The 14213-nt window shown below is 34.0% G+C and overlaps 1 protein-coding gene across 2 annotated transcripts in view; it reads right to left on the reverse strand.

Annotated features, from left to right (window-relative positions):
- Positions 1-13999, reverse strand: part of PTH2R (parathyroid hormone 2 receptor) — a 55621-nt gene extending 41622 nt beyond the window's left edge. The window contains exons 1-4 of one of the 2 annotated variants that reach the window (XM_060015567.1): positions 13907-13999; positions 5563-5660; positions 2100-2289; positions 1015-1168 (exon numbers count right to left, since the gene is read on the reverse strand). In XM_060015567.1, coding sequence (XP_059871550.1) covers positions 1015-1168; positions 2100-2289; positions 5563-5660; positions 13907-13984 — 520 coding nt within the window. In that variant the 5' untranslated portion in view covers positions 13985-13999. The remainder of the gene's footprint in view (positions 1-1014; positions 1169-2099; positions 2290-5562; positions 5661-13906) is intronic. The other variant, XM_060015566.1, reaches the window with a different exon arrangement.
- Positions 14000-14213: the final 214 nt, after the last annotated feature.

The raw sequence follows: 14213 nt of genomic DNA on the forward strand, positions 1-14213 counted from the left end.
AGTCAAAGATAAGGGAGAGCCTAAAAACAAACCGCTTTCATAAATTTTTATTCACAACAATTATTATTTCATAATAAATATCGCTTGACAGTAAATTGACCCTTTGTCTTCTTAAAGGTTATTAACTAACAGGAAATTCAATATCCTTTACTTCATGTTTTCAAATGTTAAGACAATATTAAGACAAAACAGGCCAAAAAATTCTTATTTTGATGTGAAAAAAACCTTCAAATTTAATCTTGAGCCACTTAGTTGATTTTTTTCCCTGTGCTGAGCACGTCATAATTTGGATATTAAAATAGCAATTGTTAATATTGACACTTCTTAATTTTAACCACGTATGAGTTTTAATTTTTCTTAAATTATAACAAACAAACAACATCCTTTCTCCACATCACATTAAGTTAGTGCCTAATTCAGTAATCCCTCTAGTACTGACAAGGCATTTTTGGAATGTGAGCTGAATATCCTTTTTTTAAAATTATTTATGCCGCAAGTAATTTGAATTATTTCCTTCCAAAAGACATCCACGTAATTAGTTTGTAATTTGCATTGTTAAATGCAGTCAAGATGGTCCTATAAATTCCTTTCTGGCATTCTCATCATATGACCTAGAATTACAAATCAAAGGTGCATCATTATAGCTTAGAAATTCAAAAATCAAAATTTTTAGGATGAAATTATTGTTAAATCAAGATATTGACATAAGATACGATGAGCACAGCAGTTCTAAATGTGCATGGCTAACAAGGTATTTCCCCCAAAGAATCCTCTCAAGAATCTGGCCTAAGAACACTAACCCTAAGTTAAAAGTGAAAAGTTTGTTACCACTAGGAGGATTATAGACTTGATCTTAATACATTTCCTGAATAATTAAAGAGAAAGAAAGGATAAAGATAGAATAGGGAGGGATTATTTCGGGAAAATGACAGAAAGAATGCTAATGACAGGCAAGACAGAAAGCCCTACAACCCATAATCCAGTTGAAAAGGAAAGGAGACAGAAATGCCTTACCCCAGCCTATCAAGGTGAAGCCCCACAGGTACTTGGTGTCCGAAAAGAACGCCACAAAGATTAAACTATGCAGATAGAGGCCTTCCACCAAGATCCAATAGTAGTTTGTAGCCAAGAAGTAAATAAACATCACAACAGCAATCTTGCACCCAATCTGTTACAAATAAACCAACATTGCACCATATTAGAATTCCTAATCGTACTGGTTCCAACATTAGACCACTAAAAAGCAGTTCCTCCATTTATTTTTTTATAATCTAATATCTCTTATACCTGGGAAGGCCAAGACTTTTGAAAGAGACCAGAACAAAGTTATTTTAACATAGCATTTCTAAGACTGCTGGCTTGATTCTATTTTTAAAATAAGATTTTTATTCCTTTAGGAGTTATAAGAAATCACTTTTCCTTAAGTTTTCTTGTTTATAAAAATACCTGATCATCAGAGAAAATTAGGAAAGGAAAGAAAAGCATAAAGAGGAAAACTTAACCATCATTCTACCATGAATTTATTTTATTCTGGTCTTTTTTATGCCCCAAAAGTTAATGGCTTAAAATGATAAACATTTAATATGTCTTATGAATCGATTGATTGGCTAGATGATTCTGCTGATTTGGGCAAAGCTCAGCTAATCTTGGCTAGGCTCACTCATAGAGGTCTACCCGCAACTGACACACCATCACACCTACTTCATTCTAGTTCATTTAAAAAGTCACAAAGCCAATCCAGAATTAGAATCAGCAGAGACAACAACGATCTACAGGGCAAAGGGCAAAGATACCAACAGCATTAATTCACACCATCAATACAATCAATCTATTCTACCTAATTTCCAGATATATTGCTTCAATGGTGATAATGCTTCTCATTAACTGAATTATTGGGTGATTCTACTTACTAAATAACAACAGGACATTTAAGAGCAGAATCAAGTACCATGGAATCTTATTTGGGAACAAGTCTTTGAGGCTACAATAAAGGAACTAAATGCCCTGGGTTTTTAAATCCCAAGCTCCTGGTCTTGCAGGTGGGCTTTTTACTTTTGAAAGTGGTGAGCCATGCAAGGGCTCATGGTGAAAACACTTACATATTGTGATTTGTCCACAGAAGGCACTTCTATGGAACTCTGTAGGTCATCTTGCATTATCAGGGACTGCAGCTCCTTTACTCCTATGTGAGCATGGACCACTCTGTCCTTGACAAAGATGCTCGCAGCTCTCAGCATGAAAGACACAAATAAATGCATGTGGATATAGTTCCTAGTACAATGCAATCGTCTATGGAGAGAAAATATTCAGTATTTAGATTTGAATAAAATTAGAAATGGAGAAAGAAAATACATAAATGAGCTCAAACTCCTCCCAAAAAAAGAAGAAATAAACCTGAACAAAGACAGAAACAATTGGGGTCAAAAACTAAAATGTAGCTTTTTGAGACTTAATTACAAATTTATCCTGATCAGCTACCATGGTTATCCAGATTATGCAGTGTTAAATATTATGCTACATTATACTATAGCATTACATTATCCTATATATTAAGGTCATAAATAATCGATGGAGAACCACCTTGAACAGGGATAAGCCTTATTAAAACTGGAATGTTCACATTTTCAATATATTCTCTATATGAAAAAGTAAGATATTTTGATAGAATTACACAGTTTTATTTCCTAGGAATGTTAGAGAGAAAACAAGCTTCCTTTAATATAAAAAGCTTTGGAATTATAAAAGGATCTTAGACACAAGTTAAGTCAGTAACATACTCAGGAGTAGATATAGCAACTAGTACAGAAAGGTAACTCCAAAAAAAAAGATTTCTTTTAAGTTTGATTAAAACAAAATCAAAAACACCAGGAAAAGGGATGTATAATCTGGTCAAAAGGCCCAGCTCTACCATTGCTTGACTATGAAAAAAGCTGAGCTTTCGTGTACAATGAACACACTGATACTACGTCTCTTCCTGAAAAGACAAAGTACTCAAGTATAAGGAAGTAAGAAATGTTTTAATCCAGAAGAAAAAGAAGAAATGTTTTAATCCAGTAATATATTTTTATATTTCATAATATAGAAAGAATCTACTGTTAAATACTCTGATAAACTATTATGTAAACTGAGGAATTATTACTTAGTCATTTGTATCCTCCTGAAATTTCATGTAACTCTTATTCTCATAAATATCTATCTATTATTTTGAACAACCACAGCTAACTTTGATGTAATGGAATGAACTCTGGATCCGAGTCAGAAGATGAAGGTTCTGTTTCCAGCTGGACCACCTATGACCTTGTGACTTTGAACACTGAGCTTCAGTTTCTTGTCTCTCAAATGAGATCATCCCTGCCAAGCCAACTTCACGAGGTTATTTTGAGGAACCCCTCTACAACCCCAGAAATGTGATCGTGTTACCCTTCTAGTTAAAAACTTCATTGGCTCCCTGTACACTACCTTATAAGACAAAATTCAAAGCCCTTGACAAGAGCCTGTAAAACCTAATGCTACAAAATCTAGTTTCTCCCTGGCCATTCCCATATGGCCACTCCTCCCTAGGCATCAAATGCTGCATTCATATGGGACCCTTCTATATTCCCTGTGTATACTCTGCTCCTTTGTGCCTCTGACCTTTGTACATTCTGTTCCCATCATTTGGAATGTGCCAAATTCCTTCTCATCATTCAGTATCAGCTCACACACCAGTTGTTCTGGGAAATCTCTCTCCCTTATCTTATTAGTTTTAGACTAGTTCCTTAGTATTCCCAAAGCCCTTTATGAAACCTGCATTACAGTACTAATAATATTTTAATTGATAATCATCTAATGTGTCAGTTTCTCTCAATGGTGTATATACTACTTTTCTGGTCTTCAACATATCTTAACTTGGCCTCCATCAATACCAAAAAGGGACTATCACATGATAGAGAAAAACGCTTGTTGAACCAATGGACTAGTAAATCAATAAAGCAAATGCTTTGGAAATATAAACTACACCACTATACCACTACTATATGAGAAACTGTTGGAAGTGGTTGGAATATTACAACTAGTCATTATTTATTAATTCAACAAACATTTACTGAGCACCAGGACATATCAAGTACCACTGAGAGTGCAGCAGTGAGCAAACAGAAAAAAATAAATGCCTACTCTTGTGTGGCTTTACATTCTAGAGAGACAAAAAATAAAAAGATAAATAAGTAAAACATCAGATAATACATTAGACAGCTATAAATCAGAGGAGAAAAGTAAACTAGGAAATAGGTATGAGAAGTTTCAAGGAAGAGAGGATTGTAAGATAATAGGAAACAAAATATAAAATTTTTCTTTTAGTTATAGTTTCTGTTAATTTCTAAATCCTCTGTTTCCATTTTCTAATGTATCATCTAACCTCATTCCTTCTTTTCCTGCATATAATTTAGCACTAAATTTTTTCAGTTGTACAATCTTAATTTAATATGTCTCAGAACTGTCCATTTCTATCCAATCCCCAAGGCCACTGCCCTAGGCCAGGCAACAGTCTTCTTGTCCTGATGACTCTACTAGCATCTTCCAAATGGGCTTCCTACCACCAGTTCACACTCCACCTTACAATGCACGTTCCATGTCACTCCTCTGCTTAAAATCCTTCATGGCTCCTCTCTGGCTCTTAGGGTGAAGTTCAGATTCCATATACAGGTCTCAATACCTTCCCAGGCTGCTTACCTCTCTAGCCTCAGTGTCCATCACCTGCCTACAGCAAAATTCTCAATTCTCAGATATTCCATGTTTTTTCTTGATCTAAACTTAGGTTTGGAACTCTCTCCTCAGTCTCCTCTTTTGGTTAAATTTTGTGTATACTCATGTGTCATTTGGGAAGTCTTCTCTCTTGTCCCTCTTCTGTCCTCCCAAATCACTATAAGCCACCTGAATCACAGCACTTCTCAAACTGTAAACTCATTGTTTTCTCAGCTATTTGTGTCACAAACCAGCTGCAAGCATCAGCCTATACACGTAGTTCACTGTTTTATCACCATATTGGCTTTCAAAATTCTGTGTTGACTTAGATTAAGTTGAATTGAATTAGACAAAAGTTTAAGTGGATAAAAATTAAACCACAGCAAAAGCAATAAATACTATTTATATATGATATCAAATCAATTAGAGACTATTTAAAATGAATTTCTGTCCTATGGCACCAAAATCACTTGGGAAAAGTGAAATAAGTCTTTACATCATGAGTGAAAATTTTTGTAACTCACTTGACAATAGTCTACGTCACTTTGCAAAAATATACTACAATGCAGATCTATTGGCTTAATGGTTTCATACTGCTTTGATGCTTTAAGTTTTTAAACAAACAAACAACAAAGAAGAACCCTGAATTTTTCATCAAAAATAAATTGTCAAAGTCAAATAATTTTACACTACAAAGTCAAATAATTTTACACTAGGCTGAATTCAGAAACTTGTGTTTGGGAAAAGTATTTGGAGGTACAGATTATGAGAGGTCTGTGTCTTTGATGAATAAGAAACAGAACTACCCCTTCATGGAGAAAGTGACTGGGAATCACTCACCTGAAGTAACCAATGATGAGAATAGCCACAGCCAGAGATCCAAAGGAGACAGAGTAACCAATAGTGTACATGACATAGAGGCGTTCAAAGAATTCTTGCTGGAGGGCAACAGATTTAATCAGAAAAGCAGGTTTGAACAAATAATTTGATGTAGATAAACTTAAAAATCATGCTTTTAACCTCTTTAAAGATAGGCAACGTGTGACCACATTCGTATAATATACAGGTTATTTTTCTGGCCTTCCTTTTACTCCCTAAATTCAAGTCAGGGTTAAAGATATAATTAAAATATTTGGCATTTCTTCTTGCTTAAGTGAGGCCAAATTCAATGTTACAAAATTTACTTCATGTATTTTTACAGTGTTCGTTTTAACTAATTGGAACTGTATATCTAACATGTGATATTTGGAGTAAATAAAACACATATTACAGACTATTTTAAAACTGGTAAAAAAAAATATGTCACTTTTGGAATATTAGTTCTAGTTTTCTTTAGCTTTTTTATTGAGCTGTAGTTTACATGAAACAAAATGTGCAGATTTAAAATGAGCAGTTTGATGGGTTTTGACAAACCAAGTTCGTTGTGCCACTTGCTAGTCAAAAATCCACCCACCATCCACCCCCAGGTAACTACTGTTCCAATTTCTGTCACCACAAATTGGCTTTATCTGTTCATGTACTTCATATATTTCTCAACTGTTCTTATATTTCTTGGAATTATATAGTATATAATCTTTTTGTCAATATACTGTTTTGATATTCACTGATATTGTTGCATTAATCAATGGTTCATTCCTTTTTTTTTTTTGTATTTTAAAATAACTCTAGATTCAAAAGAAGTGGAAAAGATAGTAAAAAGGGTCCTATGTACCCTTCACGCAGTATCCTCCAATGCTTACACCTTACATAAGTTCACTAAAATATCAAACCAGGAATTTGGCATTGGTGCAGTTCATGTGTTTACAGTTTTGTGTCATTTTATTACATATGAAAATTTTTGTAACCTTCTCTGCAATAAAGATACAGAACTATACCATCACCACAAAGATGTTCCTTGTGCTGTTTCCTTTACAGTCATACCTACCCTGTTCCTCTCCACCATCCTTATCACCTGCCAAACATTAATCTGTTTTCTATCTCGATAATTTTGTCATTTCATAAATGTTATAGAAATGAAATCATACAGAACATGACCTTTGAGATTGGTTTTTTTCACTCAGAGTAATAACCTCAAGATGCATTCAAGTTGTTACACATACCAAGTTTGTTCTTTTTTATTGCTGCATAGTACTGCATGGTATGCATGTGACCTACATATACCATATTTGAAAAGAGTTTCAAACTTTGTAGATAACATACAAAGTTGGGTCATGTTTTTTATAGACTCTTTCAATCTCTGTTAATTGGTATATTAAGACCATTTGCTTTTAATATAATATTGATATGTTAAGGCTAAGTCCATCATTTTATATTTTTATTTTCTGTTATGTTTTTCATTTCTGTGTTTTGCTTTTCCTGCCATCCCTGGTTACTTGAACATTTTGTAGAATTCCATTTTGATTTATATTTTTGTATAGTGCTTTCGGTGGTGGCTCTCGGTATTACATTATGTAGCTTAATGTGGAAGATTTGATCATTGAATTTTCACCTTTCTTCTATTCTAATTAAACATTGAAAAGTATAAATCTTTCTCTACACTCTGCTTTTGCTGTTTCCCACAATTTTTTATATATATTGCGCTTTCATATTTATTCAGTTCAAACTTTTGCCATTGGTCACATAATTTCCAACTATTTATGAATTGTATACATATTTTAATTTATTTTCAATTAATTCTTTTGTGGTCAGAGAACATACTCCATAAGATTTTAATCTTGAGATTTACTGAAACTTGTTTTATAGCCCAGCATATGTTCTATCTTGATAAAACTTTGGTGAGTACTTTAAAAGAATGTAAATTTTGCAGTTATTGTGAATACTAACCTATAAATGTCAATTTATTCAAATTGTTTGAAATATATTCTATAGAAGGTTTTGTCCAATTGTTCTATCAATTACTAAGAAAATGGCATTCTTTAAAATGTCAACATGCTGTAATTTGGTTATTTCTCCCTTTAGCTCTGACAAATTTTGCTTCATGTAATTTGGAGCTCCTAAATGCATGTATATTTAGGATTATTTCCTCTTGGTAAATTGATTCTTTATAATTTGAAATGTCCCTCCGTCTTGGTAATTACATTTATCTGTATCTTTATAGTTAGAGTACATTTCTCAAAGACAGCAAACTACTGATTCATACTTTTATTATCCATTCTGACAACCTCTGCCTTTTAAGCGAAATGTTCAGTTCACTTACCTTGAATACAATCATTGCCATGGCTGGGTTTAAATCTAACATACAGGTATTTGCATTCTAAATGTCCTATCTCTTCTTTGTTCCTCTGTACCTACTTCCTTACCTTTTATTGGGGGGTAGGGGATGGGGAAATCAATCAAGTATTTCTTAGTATTTCACATGTGGGTTTGTCTTGTTTTGTTTTGGGGTGGGGGGCAGCTTAAGGGATCTTAGTTCCCTGACCAGGGGTTGAACCCTGGCCCTTGGCAGTGAAAGCTTGGAATCCTAACCACTGGAATGCCGGGGAATTCCCAAAACTTGTGTTATTTTTTAGCAGTTACTATAGAGACTTGGTTATGCATCTGAACTTATTAGAGCCTACATTTAAGTAATATTGAACTATTTCACCATATAAATAGAACTTTACAATCATGTACTCAATTTTGCTCCCCTAGCCTTTGTCCCTTTTAGATTTTGTTCTGCATAATTTATAAACCCCAGTAAGAGGCTATTATGTTTGCTTTAAGCAGTCAACAAATTTTAAATGAATTCAATTACAGATATAATGATAGATATAAACATAGCCATAAATAAGGATAGGTATATAGTTTTGTTTATTATTTTAGTCTGCTATTTTTATCCACATATACACCTGTTCTGGTACTCTTCATGCCTTTCTGACAATCTATGCTTCCATCTGGTATATTTCTCTCCTGCCTAGAGAATTTTTTTGAGCATTTCTTATACTGAAAGGCTGATGAAGATAACCTGTCTCAGATATTTTCTGTCTGAAAAATATCATTATTTTGCCTCTGTCTTAATGAATATTATCACTTTAAAGATATCATTCCATTGTATTCTGGCCTCCACTGTTTATTACTAAAACACAGCATCTTTTTAGTTGTTGCTCCCCTGAATATAATGTGCCCTTTTTCTCTCACTGCTTTTAAGATTTTCTTTTTACTTTGATTCACAGCAGTTTAACTATGATGTGTTTAAGTATGGTTTTCTTTTTATTTACCCTGCATAGGGTTTGCTGAATCTCTGGAACCTGTGGATTGATTTATTTCATCCACTTTAGAAAATTATGGGCTATTGCCTTCTCAGATATTTATTTTGTCCTATTCTTTCCCTCTCTCTTTACCTCTAATTTCACATATGTTTAGACAATTACATATTATCTCACAGTCTCAGATGGTTCTGTTTCTTTAATTTATTTTTCTCCTAATGCTTCAGTTGGGTAATTTTTACTGACCTCTCTTTAGGTTCACTGATTTTTATCATGCTGTGTCCAGTTTGCTGTTGAGCATATCAAATAACTTCTTCATTTTTTAATTGAATATTTCAATTCTACAATTTCCTTTTTCTGTAAGTTTTCATTTCTCTGCTGATTTTCCCACCTGTTTTATGCACCTTTTTCACTAAATCATCTAACATATTTATAATAATTATCAAGTCCTCATCTGCAAATTACAACATCTGGATCATCTGTTTCTTCCTGCTTTTGTTTTTACTCTAGATTTTGGGTCCTTACCTTGTAATTTTTTATTACACTACAGGCATTGTAGGTAAAAGAAGAGTAAGGACTGGAGCATGTAATATTAACAGCCTGAAAAGGGCAGTCCTCTTCCTCTACCAGGCTTCTTGGGTTGGGAGGACGGATTACTTTGTTTTTAAACTGGGATTGGGTTTGCTGTAGTGCTTTGGTTTTTTTGTTTTTATGATTCCCTTTATCCTGATTTTAGGTTTTGAGAGCAGATTCGAGATTTTTCCTTCAGCAGATTGTGGGATCTGAGCACCAGCAGCCTCTAGTGGCCAGTATATGGGTTTTAGTCCATCTGACAGTTTTCCAAGCCACAGAAGGACTCTTTCTGCTTTTTGAACCATCCATCAGCTTTGGAGCTGCTGGAAATTTCACTTTGCTCTCCAGCTCTGCCCTGGGCTTTCTGCATCTCAGAAGATGTCACTCCATTATGCTGCTCTGCTCCAGTTCTCAGCTAGCCACTGCCTTGCTTTGGAGCTGCTGGAAATTTCACTTTGCTCTCCAGCTCTGCCCTGGGCTTTCTGCATCTCAGAAGATGTCACTCCATTATGCTGCTCTGCTCCAGTTCTCAGCTAGCCACTGCCTTGCTTTGGATGAAGACATCATGTGCCTAGGAAAGATCTTTCTCAGCTCTCTTTTGTCAGGCTGCTGCCTTTCACTTAGTGAGATTTGTCATCTTGGGGGTCTGTCTCAGCTTTCCTGCCCTCCCCCTGGTCTATGAGCTGCAGCAGTCATGCACTTAAAGAGAGCCACAGATACTCCAAGAGATGTCTCTTAGCTCCTCTGTTCCATGCCATGCCTTCAGCTTACAACTCATTTTTATTGGAGTATAGTTGCTTTACAAGGTGTTAGTTTCTACTGTACAGCAAAGTGAATCAGCTATACATGTACATATATCCCCTCTTATTTGGATTTCCTTCCCATTTAGGTCACCACAGAGCATTGAGTAGAGTTCCCTGAGCTATACAGTAGGTTCTCATTCATTATCTATTTTAGGGCCTGAAACATTTTGATATTTTCTTTAGGTTAGAGTGACCTGGCTGAGATATATGCATATATACTTATAAATATGTGTCTGTTATATTATGTTTACATTACACTATATGATGCTACATTATTTATGTATAAAAATTCAAATTGGTAGTCAGTAACGTGATGCATGATTTTTTTCTTGGTTACCTATGAATGGCTACATCTCATCTCACTCTCATTCTGTGAGGGTCCTATGCACATCTTGGGAAACTTCTCTTGGCCCACCTGCTACACCCCAGCCTTTGGCACACTGGCTCTAGACACTCAGTGAAGGCTTATGGGAAAGAACTGGATGATGGGTAATAGCTCACTGTGACTGGGGTTCATTCCTTGGAATTCTAAGCCCTTATTCCAGTCCTTGTCTGATAAAAGTTGTTTTAAAAGTCTGGTTCTTTTCTTTTTATCCCCTTCCATAGCCTGGTTGCTCCTCTTCTGGCGCAGAGCCAGGGATAAATGCAGCCATAGGTCTTTTCTCTCATAAGAAGGGCTTTCCCATTTCTGCAATTAGGTTCATTTAGATTTCTTGGCATCCTCAGCTTACTGATAGGTTTTTACAAATTATTAATTTTGCATCTTACTCAACTTATTCTTATTGTTGCAACTTCCCACATCCTGACTTTGTCTCTTGTTTCTTTTTTAAAACATTTATTACATATTATTTTCTCTTAATAAAATGTTAAACTTTTTATAGAAAATATCTGGAAAATGTGTAAAATACAAAAAAGAGAAGGACAAAAATTCCCTAATTCCCACCAAGCAAAAAGAAACACTGTATTTCATGTATTTCTTTTCACTCTATTTCTATATATCATTTCCTACTGTTTTGAATATTTGCATTCCCAATTTATATACAAGTTTATTATCTGATTTTTTTTTCCGGGTAACTGTATAACAAAGGAATTTCCCAAGACCACAAACTCTTTACACAAAATATATATTTGAGCTTATTTAACCATTTCTTCATTGGAAATTTAAATTCTTCAGAATATTCACTATAATAATTAATGGTTCAATGAATATTATTCCATTCAGTTCCCCCCATTTCAAATCTTTATGCTTGAATCTTAGAAGTATAATTATAAGATCAAAGGATATGACCCCCTTGAAATTTCTTAATATATATTGTTAAATTACTGTCCAAAAGTCCATATAACCTTTAGCCATGAGATATATGGTAATTTCTACAGTTGCTACTATTTAAAATATCATACTCTAAAGAATTTAACAACCTCATGGCCCATCATAAGAGTTTTCTTGCTTTTTTTATTGAAAGTAATTAGCTCATTTTGTCAAGTCAATGATATGGAAATTATTTAAAGAACAAAACAATAGATGTTTTAAAAATCTTTACCTTATGTCCCCTATAAAGATGTGGCATTTATTCTAAACGCACTTTTTCATTTTTACCTTTTTTATGCAAAAACTCTGATTATAACCATTAATAATTAATATCTCATAAGTAATATCATTTTGCCCTACACTATATCAAAACTTTAGAAGGTATCCAGTTTTCTTATTAAAAGATATTTACATTCTTAAGTTTTCTCAAGTTATTGCTTAAGGGTTGTAAACAACAGAAAACACTCTTTATATTTTTTATTAAGGAGATATAATTACTGACACTAACAAAATCAAATTTTTCAGTTAACTTTTAAATCATGTTTATATAAAATAGTATGTATTTTGGGTATTTCACCATCCTTAGCTATTTTGATTCTTGGAATACATAGTAATTAAAAAGAATGGTTGTAATATTCTGAATAGAGTTAAGTGTAAATAAAATCATGATATAATTTAATGGCCATTTAAAAGCTGTGAAGACTTGCCCTTATCATCATTTAATGCACAAATTCATAGCAGAGTATACTAACTATTGTGAATGTTTATTTATATCAATGAAATTGAAATTATTTTGAAGTAGTTTATATTAACACATTGTTGGCTTTGGTTCCATTGTAGAGTACATAATTGTCTCCTCACATTGACTAATTTTATCTAAGAAGCATGTCAACAATGAAATACAAAACTGAGGTCTTTTGGCAATTTACTAAAGAGTCATTAAGGTGGTAGTGCTTTGTGCTAGAAAAAAAGTTAAGAAAAGAAGTTCTGACTATTAATGCAAAATCAAACAGGGACTTCCCTGGCAGTCCAGTGGGTAAGACTCCACACTGCCAATGCAGGGGGCGTGGGTTTGATCCCTGGTCAGGGAATTAAGATCCGACATGCCGCTCAGCACGGCCAAAAAAAAATAAATCAAACGAAGAAAACTCCAACTTACCACTTCTGCCACTGCTCTCCCTCCCTCCCCACCAAAAAATAAATATCGTCAAGCATAAAGAAAAATGTCTAATGTTAGGAGAGTTATGTATTATGACTGTTCTCAGGATCCTCATAAAATCATTTATACATCAACTTACCATGTTCATTCCTAGCATCATATGCTTATAGCATCATGCATTTTACTGACGATGTCTGCGTGATAGGAATTTAGGCATAACTTTTAATCCACCACATATAACCTAAAAGTAACTATCTAGAAGTTTTTGAAATTTACATATGATTACCATACCGGAAACAGCACTGACCCTGCCATGATCCAGCTGTGTCACTTTGACCAACACTTAACTTTTGGTTCTGAATTGCCTCACACGTGTAAAATTAAGGTATCATGTGAGAAGACCTATAAGACACCCCTTGCTCCTCTTTAATTCTGAAACTCTAATTGTTCACATACTAATGAAATCACCTGCTGGCAAATCTTATGATATGGAAAATACATCTCAAAAATACAAAGCTCCTCCAGGAATAGAGTGAGATGAGATGTAGCCATTCATAGGTAACCAAGAAAACAATCATGCATCACGTTACTGACTACCAATTTGAATTTTTATACATAAATAATGTAGCATCATATAGTGTAATGTAAACATAATATAACAGACACATATTTATAAGTATATATGCATATATCTCAGCCAGGTCACTCTAACCTAAAGAAAATATCAAAATGTTTCAGGTCCTAAAATAGATAATGAATGAGAACCTACTGTATAGCTCAGGGAACTCTACTCAATGCTCTGTGGTGACCTAAATGGGAAGGAAATCCAAATAAGAGGGGATATATGTACATGTATAGCTGATTCACTTTGCTGTACAGTAGAAACTAACACCTTGTAAAGCAACTATACTCCAATAAAAATTAACTTTTAAAAAATAAAATAAAATACTAACTTCTTAAAACAGGAAAAAAAAAACGTTTCAGATCCTAGACCTTTCCTTAACTAGGTATCTGAAAAGATTCCAAACTTGCTTTTATCTTTTTTGATCTTTGTGTCATATAATATAAGGATTTTTATAATAGTGGTTGACAATCAAGAATTGTATAAAGACTTTTGCTTTCCCTTAGGGGTTCACAAATACAAAGATACCATTACCTTTCCTATGCTGATATCTGGCTGCAGAAAGCGAAGGCAGTCTGAATAATTAGCCCATGTTTTATTTAAACTGTGCATAAAATCCCATGTTCCATTGGGGTTACAGTGTCGGAAAGCAACTCCTGTGAAGACATGAAGAAAAACACTGAGACTGCTCAGTTCTTGTACAGTCCATTATAAAAAAAAATATATTTCTATTCCAAATTAATCATTTCAGAAAAATTCAATACCTTTATGATTGAAGTCATAAATATAAGGAGGGCATGGGACAGCCAACATTTTCCCCACTGTTCCTCTAGGCCAACAG

This window comes from Delphinus delphis, chromosome 7 (genome assembly GCF_949987515.2).
Source record: "Delphinus delphis chromosome 7, mDelDel1.2, whole genome shotgun sequence".
In the NCBI taxonomy this organism is placed as follows: Eukaryota; Metazoa; Chordata; class Mammalia; order Artiodactyla; family Delphinidae; genus Delphinus; species Delphinus delphis.